This window comes from Nomascus leucogenys, chromosome 6 (genome assembly GCF_006542625.1).
Source record: "Nomascus leucogenys isolate Asia chromosome 6, Asia_NLE_v1, whole genome shotgun sequence".
Taxonomy (NCBI): domain Eukaryota; kingdom Metazoa; phylum Chordata; class Mammalia; order Primates; family Hylobatidae; genus Nomascus; species Nomascus leucogenys.
In genome coordinates this window covers 12,813,609-12,826,965 of record NC_044386.1, presented here as the reverse complement: position 1 = coordinate 12,826,965, position 13,357 = coordinate 12,813,609, and the positions used below count along the sequence as shown (strand labels likewise).

Genomic DNA, 13,357 nt, shown 5'->3' with positions numbered 1-13,357 from the left:
GTAAGAGCTTCTCCAAACTGCAAACATCATTATACACAGAAAGAATTGCTCTCAGTGGCTTTTTAACAGAGAAGTTTGACTCATTTCCTTAGTAAAAGTGTTCTAAGAATTAAAAAAATTAGATATTTTAAATTTTCATTGAGTTTTTTCAGTAATATTGATGTTATATGAAAAGTACTATTTTTATGTTGTCTTATAAGTCAAAGAAGTAATTATGTTAATTGTATTAAGGTTCAATATTTTTTAATGTAATGGAAAATAAAATAAAAAATAAGTGAAATCATAAAAAAAAGTAAAGTCGAAATTATTCCTTTGACTTCAGTGACAATGCAGTCTCTTTTACTATAATCTCACTTCTTGGGTGATTATAAATATAAAATATCAATTTGAAATTTTATTGATTTAAGGAGGGCTGTTGATGCTAGGAAGATTACACAGAGGAAGGGATAGGATATCCCAAACAGAATAGGAAGTTGATGTTGGAAACCATCTGAGGAATGTGGGGCTGAAACAAAGGCTGAATCTCTTCAGTGGGGGTGAGTCATGACTTCATAGGTTTGTTGATTCTTCTTGTGAAAGGAGGCTCTGAACAGTAATTGATCATGCAAGGGAAAGACAAATCTTTAACTCCAAAAATTCATCAGCTGTTCTGTGTCCTAGGGATACAGAGGCAATGAGGGACCTTATTATCACACATAATCGGGTCTCATGAATGCTCAGTTGTACATCTGCTACACCTTCAGGTTTATTTGCTTCAGAAACACATGGAAACCTTACAGCATATGAATGCAAGGAAGCATGAATTTTAATAGAGTTTATATTTTCTGTGTGCTTTAAGACAGTCACGTTAAATGCATGTGCTGTTCAAATTCACATCAAGCCTATATCCAATTGTTTATCTGATGTACCTGTGAGTAGATTTGGACATTCTGCTGTTATTACCAGAAGGTGATATATCTAGACCATTTTGAACAGGCAGGAAACCAGTAGGCCTACAACAACCTTCCTTTATAGAAACCAAATCTCTTAGACTCACTCTCACTTTGATCATAGAGAATAAAATAGAAACTTAAAAAAAATCTATGTTCCATTGGGAGAAAAATGCCAGTGTTGATCAACAGCTCCTACTGGTCACACAATACAAGGCCTCAGAGATCATCATTGTTCAGAATTCTGGATGAGCAAACAGGTCTGTGATTTCCTTTTGAGGTGCAAGTACCTGAACTTGGTGAAACTGACATGGGAAGTAATTTAAGAAGGACATTAAACAGACATCGTTATCACCAGCTCACTGGTGGTGGAGGAAAAAGAAATCTGTTTCTGAGTTCTCTTGTTTAATCTTTCTGTTTTAATTACTAGTGTAAAGTACAAAAGAGAAATAATATTTGGTAATGGAGCCTGAGTGATACCTTTAAGAATGAGAACTCTGGCTGCCATTTGTCTTTTACTGATTTCAAAACTTTTGTTATAAATGCAGTTTAAGTACACAAATAAGTTTAGTTTTCATTTGCTTCTTTGTTAAGCTACTTACAGTAAAAAAATCATTTAATTAGCAAATGCTATGTTCACGAAATTTTACCAAACCACCCTGTACGTGTAAATTTTTATTTTATTTTTAATTGACATATAGTAATTGTACATGTTTATGGGGTACATAGTGATATTTCCATAATATAATGTATAGTGATCAGATTGGGGTAATTAGCACATCCATCATCTCAAACGTTGATCATTTCTCTATGTTGGGAACATTCAGTATTCTCCTTCGAACTATTTGTAATTATATAATATAATCATTAAGTACAGTCATCCTATAATGCTATAAAACACTATAACTTATTTGTCCTATCTAGCTGTAATTTTGTATCTTAACAGATCTCTCCCTCTCTCACCCTTTCCCCCACCCTTCCTAGCCTCTAGTATCCTCTGTTCTACTTTTCACTTCTGTGAGATCAACATGTTTTTTAGCTTTCATATGTGAGTGAGAATATGTAGTGTTTTGCTTTCTGTTCCTAGCTTATTTCACTTAGCATAATGACCTCCAGTTCCATCCACGGTGCTGTGAATGACAGGATTTTATTCTTTTTTATTGCTGAGTAGTATTCCATTGTGTATGTATGCCACATTTTCTTCATCCATTCATCTGTTGTTGGGCACCTAGGTTAATTCCATATCTTGTCAATTGTGGATAGTGCTGCAGTAAACATGGGGATGCAGACATGTCTTTGATACACTGATTTCCTTTCCTTTGAGTAAATGCCCAGTAGTGGGATTGATGGATCATGTGGTAGTTCTGTGTGTTTCAGTGTGTGTATCCATGTGTGTAGTTTTTTGAGGAACTTCCATACTGTTCCTCAAAAAGTGGTTGTACTAGCTTACATTCCCACATACAATGTTTAACAGTTCCCTTTTCTCTGCATCCTCACCAGCATTTGTTATTTTTTGACTTTTTGATAATAGCCAACCCAGCTGGGGTGAGATGATACGTCATTTTGGTTCTGATTTGCATTTCTCCGACCATTAATGATGTTGAGAATTTTTTCATATATTTCTTGGCCATTTTTATGTCTTTTGAGACATGTCTGTTCAGATAATTTGCCTATTTTTTAATCAATTTTTTTTTTCTGTTGAGATGTTTGAGTTCCTTGTATGTTCTGGATATTAATCCCCTCTTAGATAAATAGTTTGTAACTATTTGCTTCCATTTTGTAAGTTATCTTTTCACTCTGTTGATTGTTTCCTTTGCTGTGCAGAAACTTTTTGATATAACCCCATTTGTTTATTTTGGCTTTTGTTGCCTGTGCTTTGAGGTGTTATTCATAGACTCTTTTCCCAGACCAGTGTTCTGAAGCATTTCCTTTGTGTTTTCTTCTAGTAGTTTTATAGTTTCAGGTCTTACTTTTAGATCTTTGATCTATTTCTTACTTTTAAAATTCCCTTTGGAATATATTACAGTTTATATAAGAATTTTACATTGTAGCCTTAGAATTTATGTAGAACACTTAGCACAAATCTTTACTCTTTTATCTATCTGTCTATCTATCTATTATCTATCTATCTATCTATCTATCTATCTATCTGTCTATCTATCTACCTATCTATCAATATATCTATCTGCCTGCTAAGAGATAATCCCTTTGGTAGGAAAGAGACTTACGGATAAAATTATTTTGATTAATTTTGTGTCATCATATTAATCTGAAAGTGTCTTATCTTCTTATGAATTGGTGGAATGAAAGCAATTGTTTAATACAAATGTTTAAATCAGCCATATAAATGAAAATATGCCTATAACCATAACCCTAAGTAGGTTTTCAATCTTTTAACCTTGAACTAAAACAAAGCAACAATTTTTCTATTTTTTTTTTCTCAGATAATCTTTCTTTTGCCAGTAACTTTCTAGTGCCCAAGTATTTGGCCACTTGTTTCTATTTAATATACAGATTGCTTTTGGGATTCCAAATAGTACTTTATACTATTTATTTAGTATATTTTATTTTCATCCATTTCAAACTTTGGGGAAATGTACTTCTTAACTTTATTTTAATCCTTTGGGAATATAGGCAATTACTTTAATCAACAAATTTGTTAACAGTGATATTAAATTGACTACAGCCATCTCAATAATGTTCAATCTTTTTAGTTACTATTTTTTTTTATCAAGGATTGAATGGTTTGCCACTCATTGTATACATCATTACTATGTTTATTTTATTAATATTTGTTTCATAAGCAACATGGAGGCATGACTTTAACCCAAATTCATAGTTCTCAAGAGAAATAAGATTAGAAAAGTAGATTGTGACAGGTTTTGCCAACTATATTGAGAATTTTGGACCTTTCAAAATAGGTAAGGGAGATCTCTTGAGTGACTATGAGTGGAAAAGGGTCAGCAGGAAGACCAGTTTTGTTAAAGTAGTCCATGAATGACAAGTAAATTCTCAAGTAGGGCAGTGGTTATGTGATTGAAAAAATGGGCAGAAAGGTAAAGGTTTTTGTGCAGCAAGAATTGATAAGACTTGGTTCTGCTTTTGAGTTTGATAGTCCATGCTCTCATTCCCAGTTGAAACAAAAGTATTTGTCCTTAGCATTCTAAGTTGTCCTTTCTTATCCCTTTTCAGCTACTTTATTATGCACTTTTATGATAATATGTGAAATTCAAAATATCATTTGTCATTTACTTTGTGCCACATTTCAACTTGATTTTTCAAACTACTTATTTTTACAATAAGCATTGTCATGCTTCTGAAAATTTGGCCAGAAATGAATCAAGGGAGAAGATGGAAGGGAAGAGACATTTTGAGCAGTTATCATAATCCAGTCACTACCTTAGCTGCATTACTGGTGATATCTTCACCATAATCCTATGAGCAGTTTTTACATACATTTTGTGGATGAAAATACTGAGGCTTGCAGAGTTTTAAAACATGGCAAATGTCATGTAGCTGATGGGTTTTGAGAGCTACAATTCAAACATATGTCTTCCTGATGTCAAAACCGTCACTCTTTCTACTGCTTTACTTTTCTTCCCTTACCTGTCTTCAGGTGAAGACCTTTAAATGCTCACCCTTAGGAACTCAGAAATGATAGTGATTGTGTGTGAAATTTATAAATATGGCAATAAAAATTGTTTGAATTTTCATTATCACTTTTATTTCCTAGTACAACCATAATGTGAGGGCTTTTATTATAACTGCTTATGGAAATGAATTTTATAGCAGCCATTAAATGTCACTTGTTTGTACTAATTTCTACATTTTCCGAAATTTGAAATTCTCATCTAGTGAATCAATGAATTGAAATAACCACTAAGGGAGCTTTCATATGTAACCAGATAACAGATGGAAACAAAGATGATAAGAGCAAGTTTTGCTTGAGTTGCTACATCTTAAAGAATTAGGAATTGACACAAATCCTGAACTTTTGTTTGGCTTAAAGAGGGAATTCTTCCTTTCCTGGAATGTCCCCAGACCTGATTCACTGTGCTCAGAGCATGAGTTGAGAGTCTGGTGGGGTCTTACCAACTATAACCATTCAATCAATGGTGATTAACTGGCTGAAACATAAAGCAGAGGCCAGTGGTCTTTGCTGTTTGCCTTCATGCAGTGTTGTTAACACCTCCTTTATTTTTAACGTCATGGTTTTCAGAGAGTGAGCATTTCCACATCTGCATTTCTGGCACAAAGACTAGATTTTCCAGTTCACTGTGTATTTCAGTTTATCAATTTGAAAACAGATGCAACATTTAATCATTCAATCTGCAGTGTTAATTGAGTGCCTACTATGTACCAGGCTTTGTTTCACTAATTTGGGAATTTATCAATGAACAAAATAGACGAACAGACCAAACTATACCTGGAGCATAACATATAAATAATTTATGTTAGAAGGTGGTAAATGCCATAAAAAGTACAGACATTGGTGAGCGGGAGAGCTGGGGAGTCAGCTAGTGAGCTAGCATTTTAAAGAGGGTGGTCACAGTGGGGATCACTGAGAATGTGACATTTGAGGAAGACTTGAATAAGGGAAGAGAGTGAGTTATTTGGAAGAAGAACAGACCTGACAGAGCAGCAGCCAATGCAGAGGGCCTGAGGCAAGAGAGTTCCTTGTGTGTTTAAGACAGTGAGTCTCAAAGCATGTTTCCTGGAATAGCAGCATCACATCACATGGGATTAGAAGTGCAAATTCCCAGATGCTATTCCAGGCCTACAGCACAAGCCTTCCAGGTGATCCTAATGCACTGAAATTTGAAAACCACTGATGTAGGAAATAGCGAATGTGGCTGGAGCAAAGTGAAAAAGGGGAGAAAAGTAGGAAATGAGGTCCCAGCAGTAATGAAGGAGGGGGCAGCTTGGTAGAGCCTTATAGGCCTTGGTAAGGTCTTTACCTTTCACTCTGAGTGGAAAGATTGGCCACTGGAGGGTTTTGAGAGAGGAAGTATGTTTTAGTAGCATCATTCTGACTGCTGGGCTGGGAGTAGACCAGGGGGTAAGGCTGGAGGTAGGGAGACCTGTTTAGACCTCCTAATTTAGAGAGGGGGTGACGATGATAGTTTAAACCAGGGTGGTGATAGTGGAGGGAGTGAGAAATGATTAGATTCTGAATCTCATTTTGAAGTGGAGATGATAGAATTTGCCAATGAATTTGTTGTTGAATTTGAGGAGAAGAAAGTGACCAAGCAGGGTTCAAAAGTTTTTGCCAGAGCATCTGGAAGAATAGTGTTGCCACTTGCTGGGCTGTGGAAGGCTGAGGTGGAGCGGGTTTGAAGGGAGGATCAGACGTTTAGTTTTGCTGATGGTGCTAAGTAGAAGTCTCTTAGATGTCCAAGTAGAGATGTTGAAAGGAGGTATGATCTGAAGCTGAGATATAAACTTGGGAGTTATCAGCATAGCGATAGTGTTTAAAACAAAATGTAATTCATGGAGTAGTATGGGGATAAGTTTCTCGTAAGCATAAACTAAGTACTAAAAATGAATAATTATAAGAGCCACTAAAGGGAAGAACTTGCGTAATGGTTAACAGTGACGGTTTGGGCTAGGTCTGGCCTCTCCTTTCCCTCCATGTCTGTGCGCATACTGGATCATAACAAAGGTAAATTGTGTAATTAATCATGTAATCAGTGAGTAGTCCATTATGTCTTATATGGTTTCATATGATTCATCACTGCGTCACTTTAGATTTCTGGCTTTCTCAATAGGGAGTAGAATCTATAAAACCTACTGTATTAGTCCATTCTCTCACTGCTATGAAGAAATACCCGAGACTGGGTAATTTATAAAGGAAAGAGGTTTAATTGACTCACAGTTCTGCATGGCAGGGGAGGCCTCAGGAAACTTAGAGTCATGGCGGAAGGCAAAGGAGAAGCAGGCACCTTCTTCACAGGGTGGCAAGACAGAGTGAGTGCAAGCAGGGGAAGTGCCAGACGCTGATAAAACCATCGGATCTTGTGAGAATTCACTCACTGTTATGAGAACCTCATGGTGGAAACTGCCCTCATGACCCCATTACCTTTACCTGGTGCCACCCTTGACACATGGGGATTATGGGGATTACAATTCAAGGTGAGATTTGTGTGGGGTCACAGAGCCAAACCATATCACCTACTGAGTCATATCCAGAGTACCCAATTGAGAATGTACATTTCTGAAGCTGGTCTAGAGATGTGAGCTTGGTACCATACGTTCAGGTAGCTGCCGTGAGTCCAATCAGAACTGTCAAACACACTGTCAAAATCACAGGTAAAGGTCCTGTGATTTTGCTGTTTGTCACCTGCACTTAACCCTAGTTTCCCTGCATTTTACCTATAATGAATTGTACATTATAAATGCAGTTAAACGTAGGTAAATTGTCAATGGACTCCATATCCCGGAAGCTCTTCAAATAAACTCTCTAATACATAAGTTTCATTTTAAATTTGTAAATATCATTTTATTGTTTTTTCCATTTTTGATTCTTTAGCGTCACCGATAGAGTCTCTCATATAGCAAGTTGATATCCATGTACAGTTTGACTTGGTGCCAGAAGCATATTTCTCTTTTGTCTCCCTGCCTCTGAGCTTCCTCTTCCTGTGGCTTGCTCAGTGTCACACGTATTTCTCCTTCTCCCACCCTTGCCACCAGCTCCATCTTTTCTTTCCTTCTCTTCCTCTATCTCTCCCTCTCCAAACTGCCAGAGGAAGAAATGGCCAATAAGGATAATAGTCTTCCAAGGCCTCACTCTTCCAGCTGTCTACAAAGCTCCCTCAGAAAAGATGCAAAACTTTTCTACTCTTGGAGAGAACAGCAGGCCAAGAAGACTTTTCAGTTTAAACGTGTTCACAGTTGCAGCTCAGGTTGCTTGCCTAAGATTTCGGAGAGTAGTTTTTCACAGACTTGGATACTTTTTCAGTTAGCAAGTTTGAAATAACCACATTTAAACAATAATGGAACTCTCTTAAGAAAGTAGACAGAAGTAAACCTATTTAATCAGAGATATATATATATCTCTGTCTTCAAATATATTTCCCCTTCACAAGAAGATTGTATGTATAATATTAAATATAATCAGAGCAATCACTTGAAACTGATTTGATTTTAGAAAATAAATGGGTAATTAAAAGGATGCTGGTAGTATTTTTTGCAGGTTTCATGTTGCTTGGCGCCTGTTCTTCCTTCCTCTGTTACTTCTCCTCCTCCTTTTTTTTTAACATTTTATTTTTTATTTTATTTTATGTTAGATAGAGTCTCACTCTGTCATCCAGGCTGGAGTGCAGTTGCGTGATCTCAGCTCACTGCAACCTCCGCCTCCCTGGCTCAAGGGATTCTCCTGCTTCAGCTTCACAAGCAGCTGGGACTACAGGCATGATCCACCATGCCCAGATAATTTTTTTTGTATTTTAGTAGAGACAGGGTTTCACCATGTTGGCCAGGCTGGTCTTAAACTCCTGACCTCAAATGATCCACCCGCCTCCGCCTCCTAAAGTGCTGGGACTACAGGTATGCGCCACTCTGCCCAGCTATTTTTTTTTTTGTATTTTAGTAGAGACGGGGTTTTACCATGTTGGCCAGGCTGGTCTCAAACTTTCGACTTCAAATGATCCACCCGCCTCTGCCTCCCAAAGTGCTGGGATTACAGATGTGAGCCACTGGGCCTGGCCCTTCTTTTTTGATGTCCATATTTCCTGCAGTTGATTATGATAAATACAGTACGGGAGCTTCATAGCAGCCATGTAGGTTAACGTCTTAAGGAATACTCAACAAGAGTTGTTAATTGAGGTAGAAAATATATTTATGCAAATTAATAGGAATTGGAGAAAGAAAGAACTCATCTGATGGAAGATGTAACTGCAAACAAAAGAAGGATGAAGGAACTAGAAGACAACTTGCTTTACCGCCTGACAAGTACCCAGGGGTCCCTGGTAGAAGATGAGAGTCTCGTTGTCGTGCTGAGTAACACAAAAAGGACAGCCGAGGAGGTGACACAGAAGCTAGAAATTTCTGCTGAGACAGAAGTTCAAATTAACTCAGCCCGGGAGGAATACAGACCTGGTGAGTTTGGTAATGAAAGACAAATGTCACAGAAAAATGAAATGAGAGAGGAATGAGAATTAGAGAAATGGAAGGATGTGAGGGAGTTGTACAAATGATTATGCAAAGTGGTGGTGTTTTGTGGGAAATACTCCTTAAAATGGAGGTCAAAAATTTTTTATAATGGTATAAATTTTCTGGGTACTTGTCATTCATGTTAGTTGGTAAATCCTTTAAGGTTCTCATGAATTTATTTTGATGTTAGAAAGTAAAGAAGGAGAATTTTAAAAAATCTGATGACTACAAATTAGTGAAATCTGAGGAATTACTGCACCAGTTATTTATCGTTTGGTAACACTATGTTGGTATTTTGTGTATAGTTTTTGTATTAGGAAGGTAGTTCTGTGGTCTCTTGGGAGATTTTTTATCCTCAGCCACCAGTTTGCAAATTGGCCTTGTACAAGAGAAACCTGCTAAATAATTCAGTTGGATTGGCTATCTTTTAGTATTTTATTATTCCTCTTAACAAATAATCGGCCAGGCGCAGTTGCTCACGCCTGTAATCCCAGCACTTTGGGAGGCCGAGGTGAGCAGATCACCTGAGGTCAGGAGTTTGAGACAAACCTGGTCAACATGGTGAGACCAGCCTGGATAACATGGTGAAACTCTGTCTCTACTAAAAATACAAGAGAAAAAAAAATTAGCCAGGCATGGTGGTGCGTGCCTGTAATCTCGGCTACTCAGGAGGCTGAGGCAGGAGAATCTCTTGAACCCAGGAGACGGAGGTTGCAGTGAGCCGAGATCACGCCACTGCACTCCAGCCTGGGGGACAAGAGCGAAACTCCGTATCAAAAAATAATAATAATAATAATTAAAATGTCATTTATTGTTAGAGAGGCAGAAGCATCGTCTTTGCAATAGCTTGTTTTGCAGACTTGAAGCCCTGGTTAGGCATGGCTTCTCCCTGGAACTGAAGGATGAGGTCCCTAATGGCTACCTCGCTTGCTGGGTGTTAAACACACAACCTTTGAAATTTCTTTTCTTGCCTTTTCTACCTGCAGTAAAAATAGTAAAATATTTTTACGAGGGGTCTAGAGATTCTAAAATGAGAAGTACCATTTAATAAATACAAATAGTTGATTACTTACAAAATGTTGTAAATAATAAATAAATATATTAATAAATGAGTATCGCTTTGTATCCCGTATCTGGTAGGCAGCCACTGATAAGATATAAAAGTAAAAGTTGTCGTTTTCATTTAGAGTTTAGGCTGATCTCTTTGCATGGATCGTTTATTTTCCTCTCTCGTAGCACATGCAACCTTGCTCTTTGTCTTCCAGTGGCTACACGGGGCAGCATCCTCTACTTCCTCATTACTGAGATGCGCTTGGTTAATGAGATGTATCAGACTTCGCTTCACCAGTTTCTGGGCTTATTTGACCTTTCCTTAGCCAGGTACGTCTGTACTCGGGAAGCCAAGCTGAATTCTATATCTGTGCACTAAAATGATGACATTACATTTATAACTTCCTTCTCCATTGTTAGTAAGAGTCTTTTTCTTTTTTAAATCTCAGATCAGTGTAATTATCAATGTGTTAACAAATCATTCTGATTTGCCATTTTATGCCCAGAGAAAACTCTATCAACTATTTATCCATTGATTTGATTCCTTTGGCTTCATGTGTTTCTGTTAAACAAGAAAATTCCCAAGATATCGTTGTGAGTGATGATGCCCTGCAGGTAGAATTGATTTAGACAACATTCGGGCTTCTGTTATGTTATTTCGTGTTGAGAGAATGCTTGTTATTTTAGATTTAGGAGGCTTTCTCTTGATGTGTAAAAATAAGAATTCTTCCTCCAAAGTTACTTATTTTCCATTAAAGACAATTGTTTTTACAGACAATTGAAAAGGGCAGTGGGATAAGCCTGATTTAAATGTTCTCTTCACCAGGTCTGTCAAGAGCCCGATTACAAGCAAGAGGATTGCTAATATCATCGAGCACATGACTTACGAGGTTTATAAGTATGCTGCCCGAGGGCTGTACGAGGAGCACAAATTCCTGTTCACCTTGTTGCTTACCCTAAAGATTGACATCCAGAGGAACCGAGTCAAGCATGAAGAGTTTCTCACTCTTATTAAAGGTCAATATAAGAATAGAGACTATAGCCCACAGGTGCAGATGGAGGAGTTATTGTGAAAGCCCTTTGCAGTACACTTTTTGGTTATAACAATTTCCTTGCATTATGTAAGACTGCATTTAGATGAGATATTTTATTTGTTCTTTTCTTGAGTGATAAGTATCTGTTGAGGACCTACTGTATACCTGGGCATGGAACAGGTGTTTGGGGCATGTCAATGAACAAAAACCCTTGAAAAGCATATATAGATTTAGGGAGGGTACAGAAAAAAATAATAAAATAATAAATGAATTTTATAGTGAGTGGGAAGATGGTAAGTCCTATGGAAAAAAGAGCAGGATGAGAGGGATGGGAAGTTACAGGGCATGTGAAGTGGGAGAAGCTTCAAGCTTTAAGTGGGGTATTCAATGGGATATTGAATGGGGTGGCATTCCTAAGAGATCGGTAGGTGGGCAAAGACCTGAAAGAGCAGGAGGTGCTGGCCATGGGAACATTTAGGGGAAGAGGGCTGAAGCAGAAGGGATGGCATCAGGTCAGGGCCTCTGGTGGAGTGAGGCTGGTATGATGTAAATAAAACAAAGTGACTGGGTGATGAGTGAAGCAGATGAGGACACTGTGTAGCTCATCCTGTGGATGATTTATTTTGCATCTACTGAAGTATTGCTCGCAGCCTTGTCCCCTGGGCCATTCAAACAAAACAGCCCAGTGGAAGGCTGGAAAACATAAATTCACTATCACATTCTTGAATGTCTTGAAAAAAGTATTTGAAGTAACTGTGTGTCTTAGTTCTCAATGCTATAAGAAATTACTATAGACTGGGTGGCTAATAAACAACAGACATTTATTTTTCACAGTTCTAGAAGTTGGAAGTCCCAGATCAGGGTGCAGCACAGTGGGTTCTAGTGAGGAGCCTCTTCTGGGTTGTAGACAACTGTCTTCTCATTGCATCTTCACATGCTGGGGAGCAGAGAAGAGGAAGCAAGCTCTCTAGTGACGTTTATAAGGGCACTAATCTCATTCCTAAGGGCTCTGCCTTCATGACCTCATCTAATCCTAATTATGTCTCAATGGCCTCACCTCCCAGGACCGTCAGAATTGAGATATAGGGTTTCAACCTATGAGTTTTGGGGAGACACAGTATTCATCCCATAACACTATGAAAATGATGCCAGGGTCTAAATAGATTCATCTAATATTTCTAAACCAAGTCTTTAGAAATAAGACATAGTTTTATCTAGCAGGAGATTTTCATGCTTAACATGGAGAGTGGATTTGTAGGGGAACTTGAAGATGACCCCTAGGGGAACAGTAGGGAAGGAATGTGGGTATACACATGCTGTGCCCTGGTGGGGGTTATAGGTCCATAGTCATACATATGCAAATGCATGTTCATATGCATATACATATGCATATATGTGTGTGTATATATATATATCTTATAGTAGCAACAAAGACTCATCTGTTTAGATTTGAACTTAGAAATGGTTAAATTATAGATAATCTCTCTCTCTTTAATTGTCTCTAACCATTAAACACTTACCCTTTAGCTATATTTGAACCTTATTTTCCAAATTTCCTATATCAGAATAATTGACAGATGAGTCTCTGGAGAGAAAGATGTGTAGATGTAAGAGCTGCCTTCTCTGGTGAACCCTTAATATGTTACTAATTTCTGGCCTCAGTGACTCTAGTCCCCCGTTTCTAGAGTTTTTCAATGGATTGTTGTGCCTGTCATTCTCAACTCAGGCGTGAAATGTATTTCCACATAGAAATAACTTTGAAGAGAGTGTCCAGCTCTTGCTGAAATACTGTGAAGCATATCACAGTTTGTCTTCATGATAGCAAACATAAGATTTAGAGTTAGGAAGTTGAGAGTTAAAATATGTGTTGACTTTGTCACTTTCTTGATCTTGAGAAGGTCATTTACCCTTTTCAAACTCCAGTTTCCTCATCTATAATACAAGGATAGTAAAATCTACATAGTAGGATTATTGAGAATTTACACAGTTTATGTAAATCCTGATACATAGGATATGCTTAGCAGATGATGGGCATCATTATATTATCTTCATCACTTTAGTTATTTTGATTAGTCTGATTCTTGTATGGATTGGACTGGTTGTCATGGGTCTTTGGCTTTCAGCAGCTGTTTGTAACACTACTTTATGAAACAGTTTCAGAGGAAACTTTGGAGCAAGATTGTGTTGCAAATC

At 37.6% G+C, this 13,357-nt stretch overlaps 1 protein-coding gene across 1 annotated transcript in view; it reads left to right on the top strand.

Annotated features, from left to right (window-relative positions):
• DNAH5 (dynein axonemal heavy chain 5) overlaps positions 1-13,357 on the top strand; it is a 234,597-nt gene that overhangs the window by 178,379 nt on the left and 42,861 nt on the right. Inside the window, exons 66-68 of the mRNA XM_030815104.1 lie at positions 8,783-9,026; positions 10,346-10,460; positions 10,957-11,147. Of these exons, the coding sequence (XP_030670964.1) occupies positions 8,783-9,026; positions 10,346-10,460; positions 10,957-11,147 (550 nt within the window). The remainder of the gene's footprint in view (positions 1-8,782; positions 9,027-10,345; positions 10,461-10,956; positions 11,148-13,357) is intronic.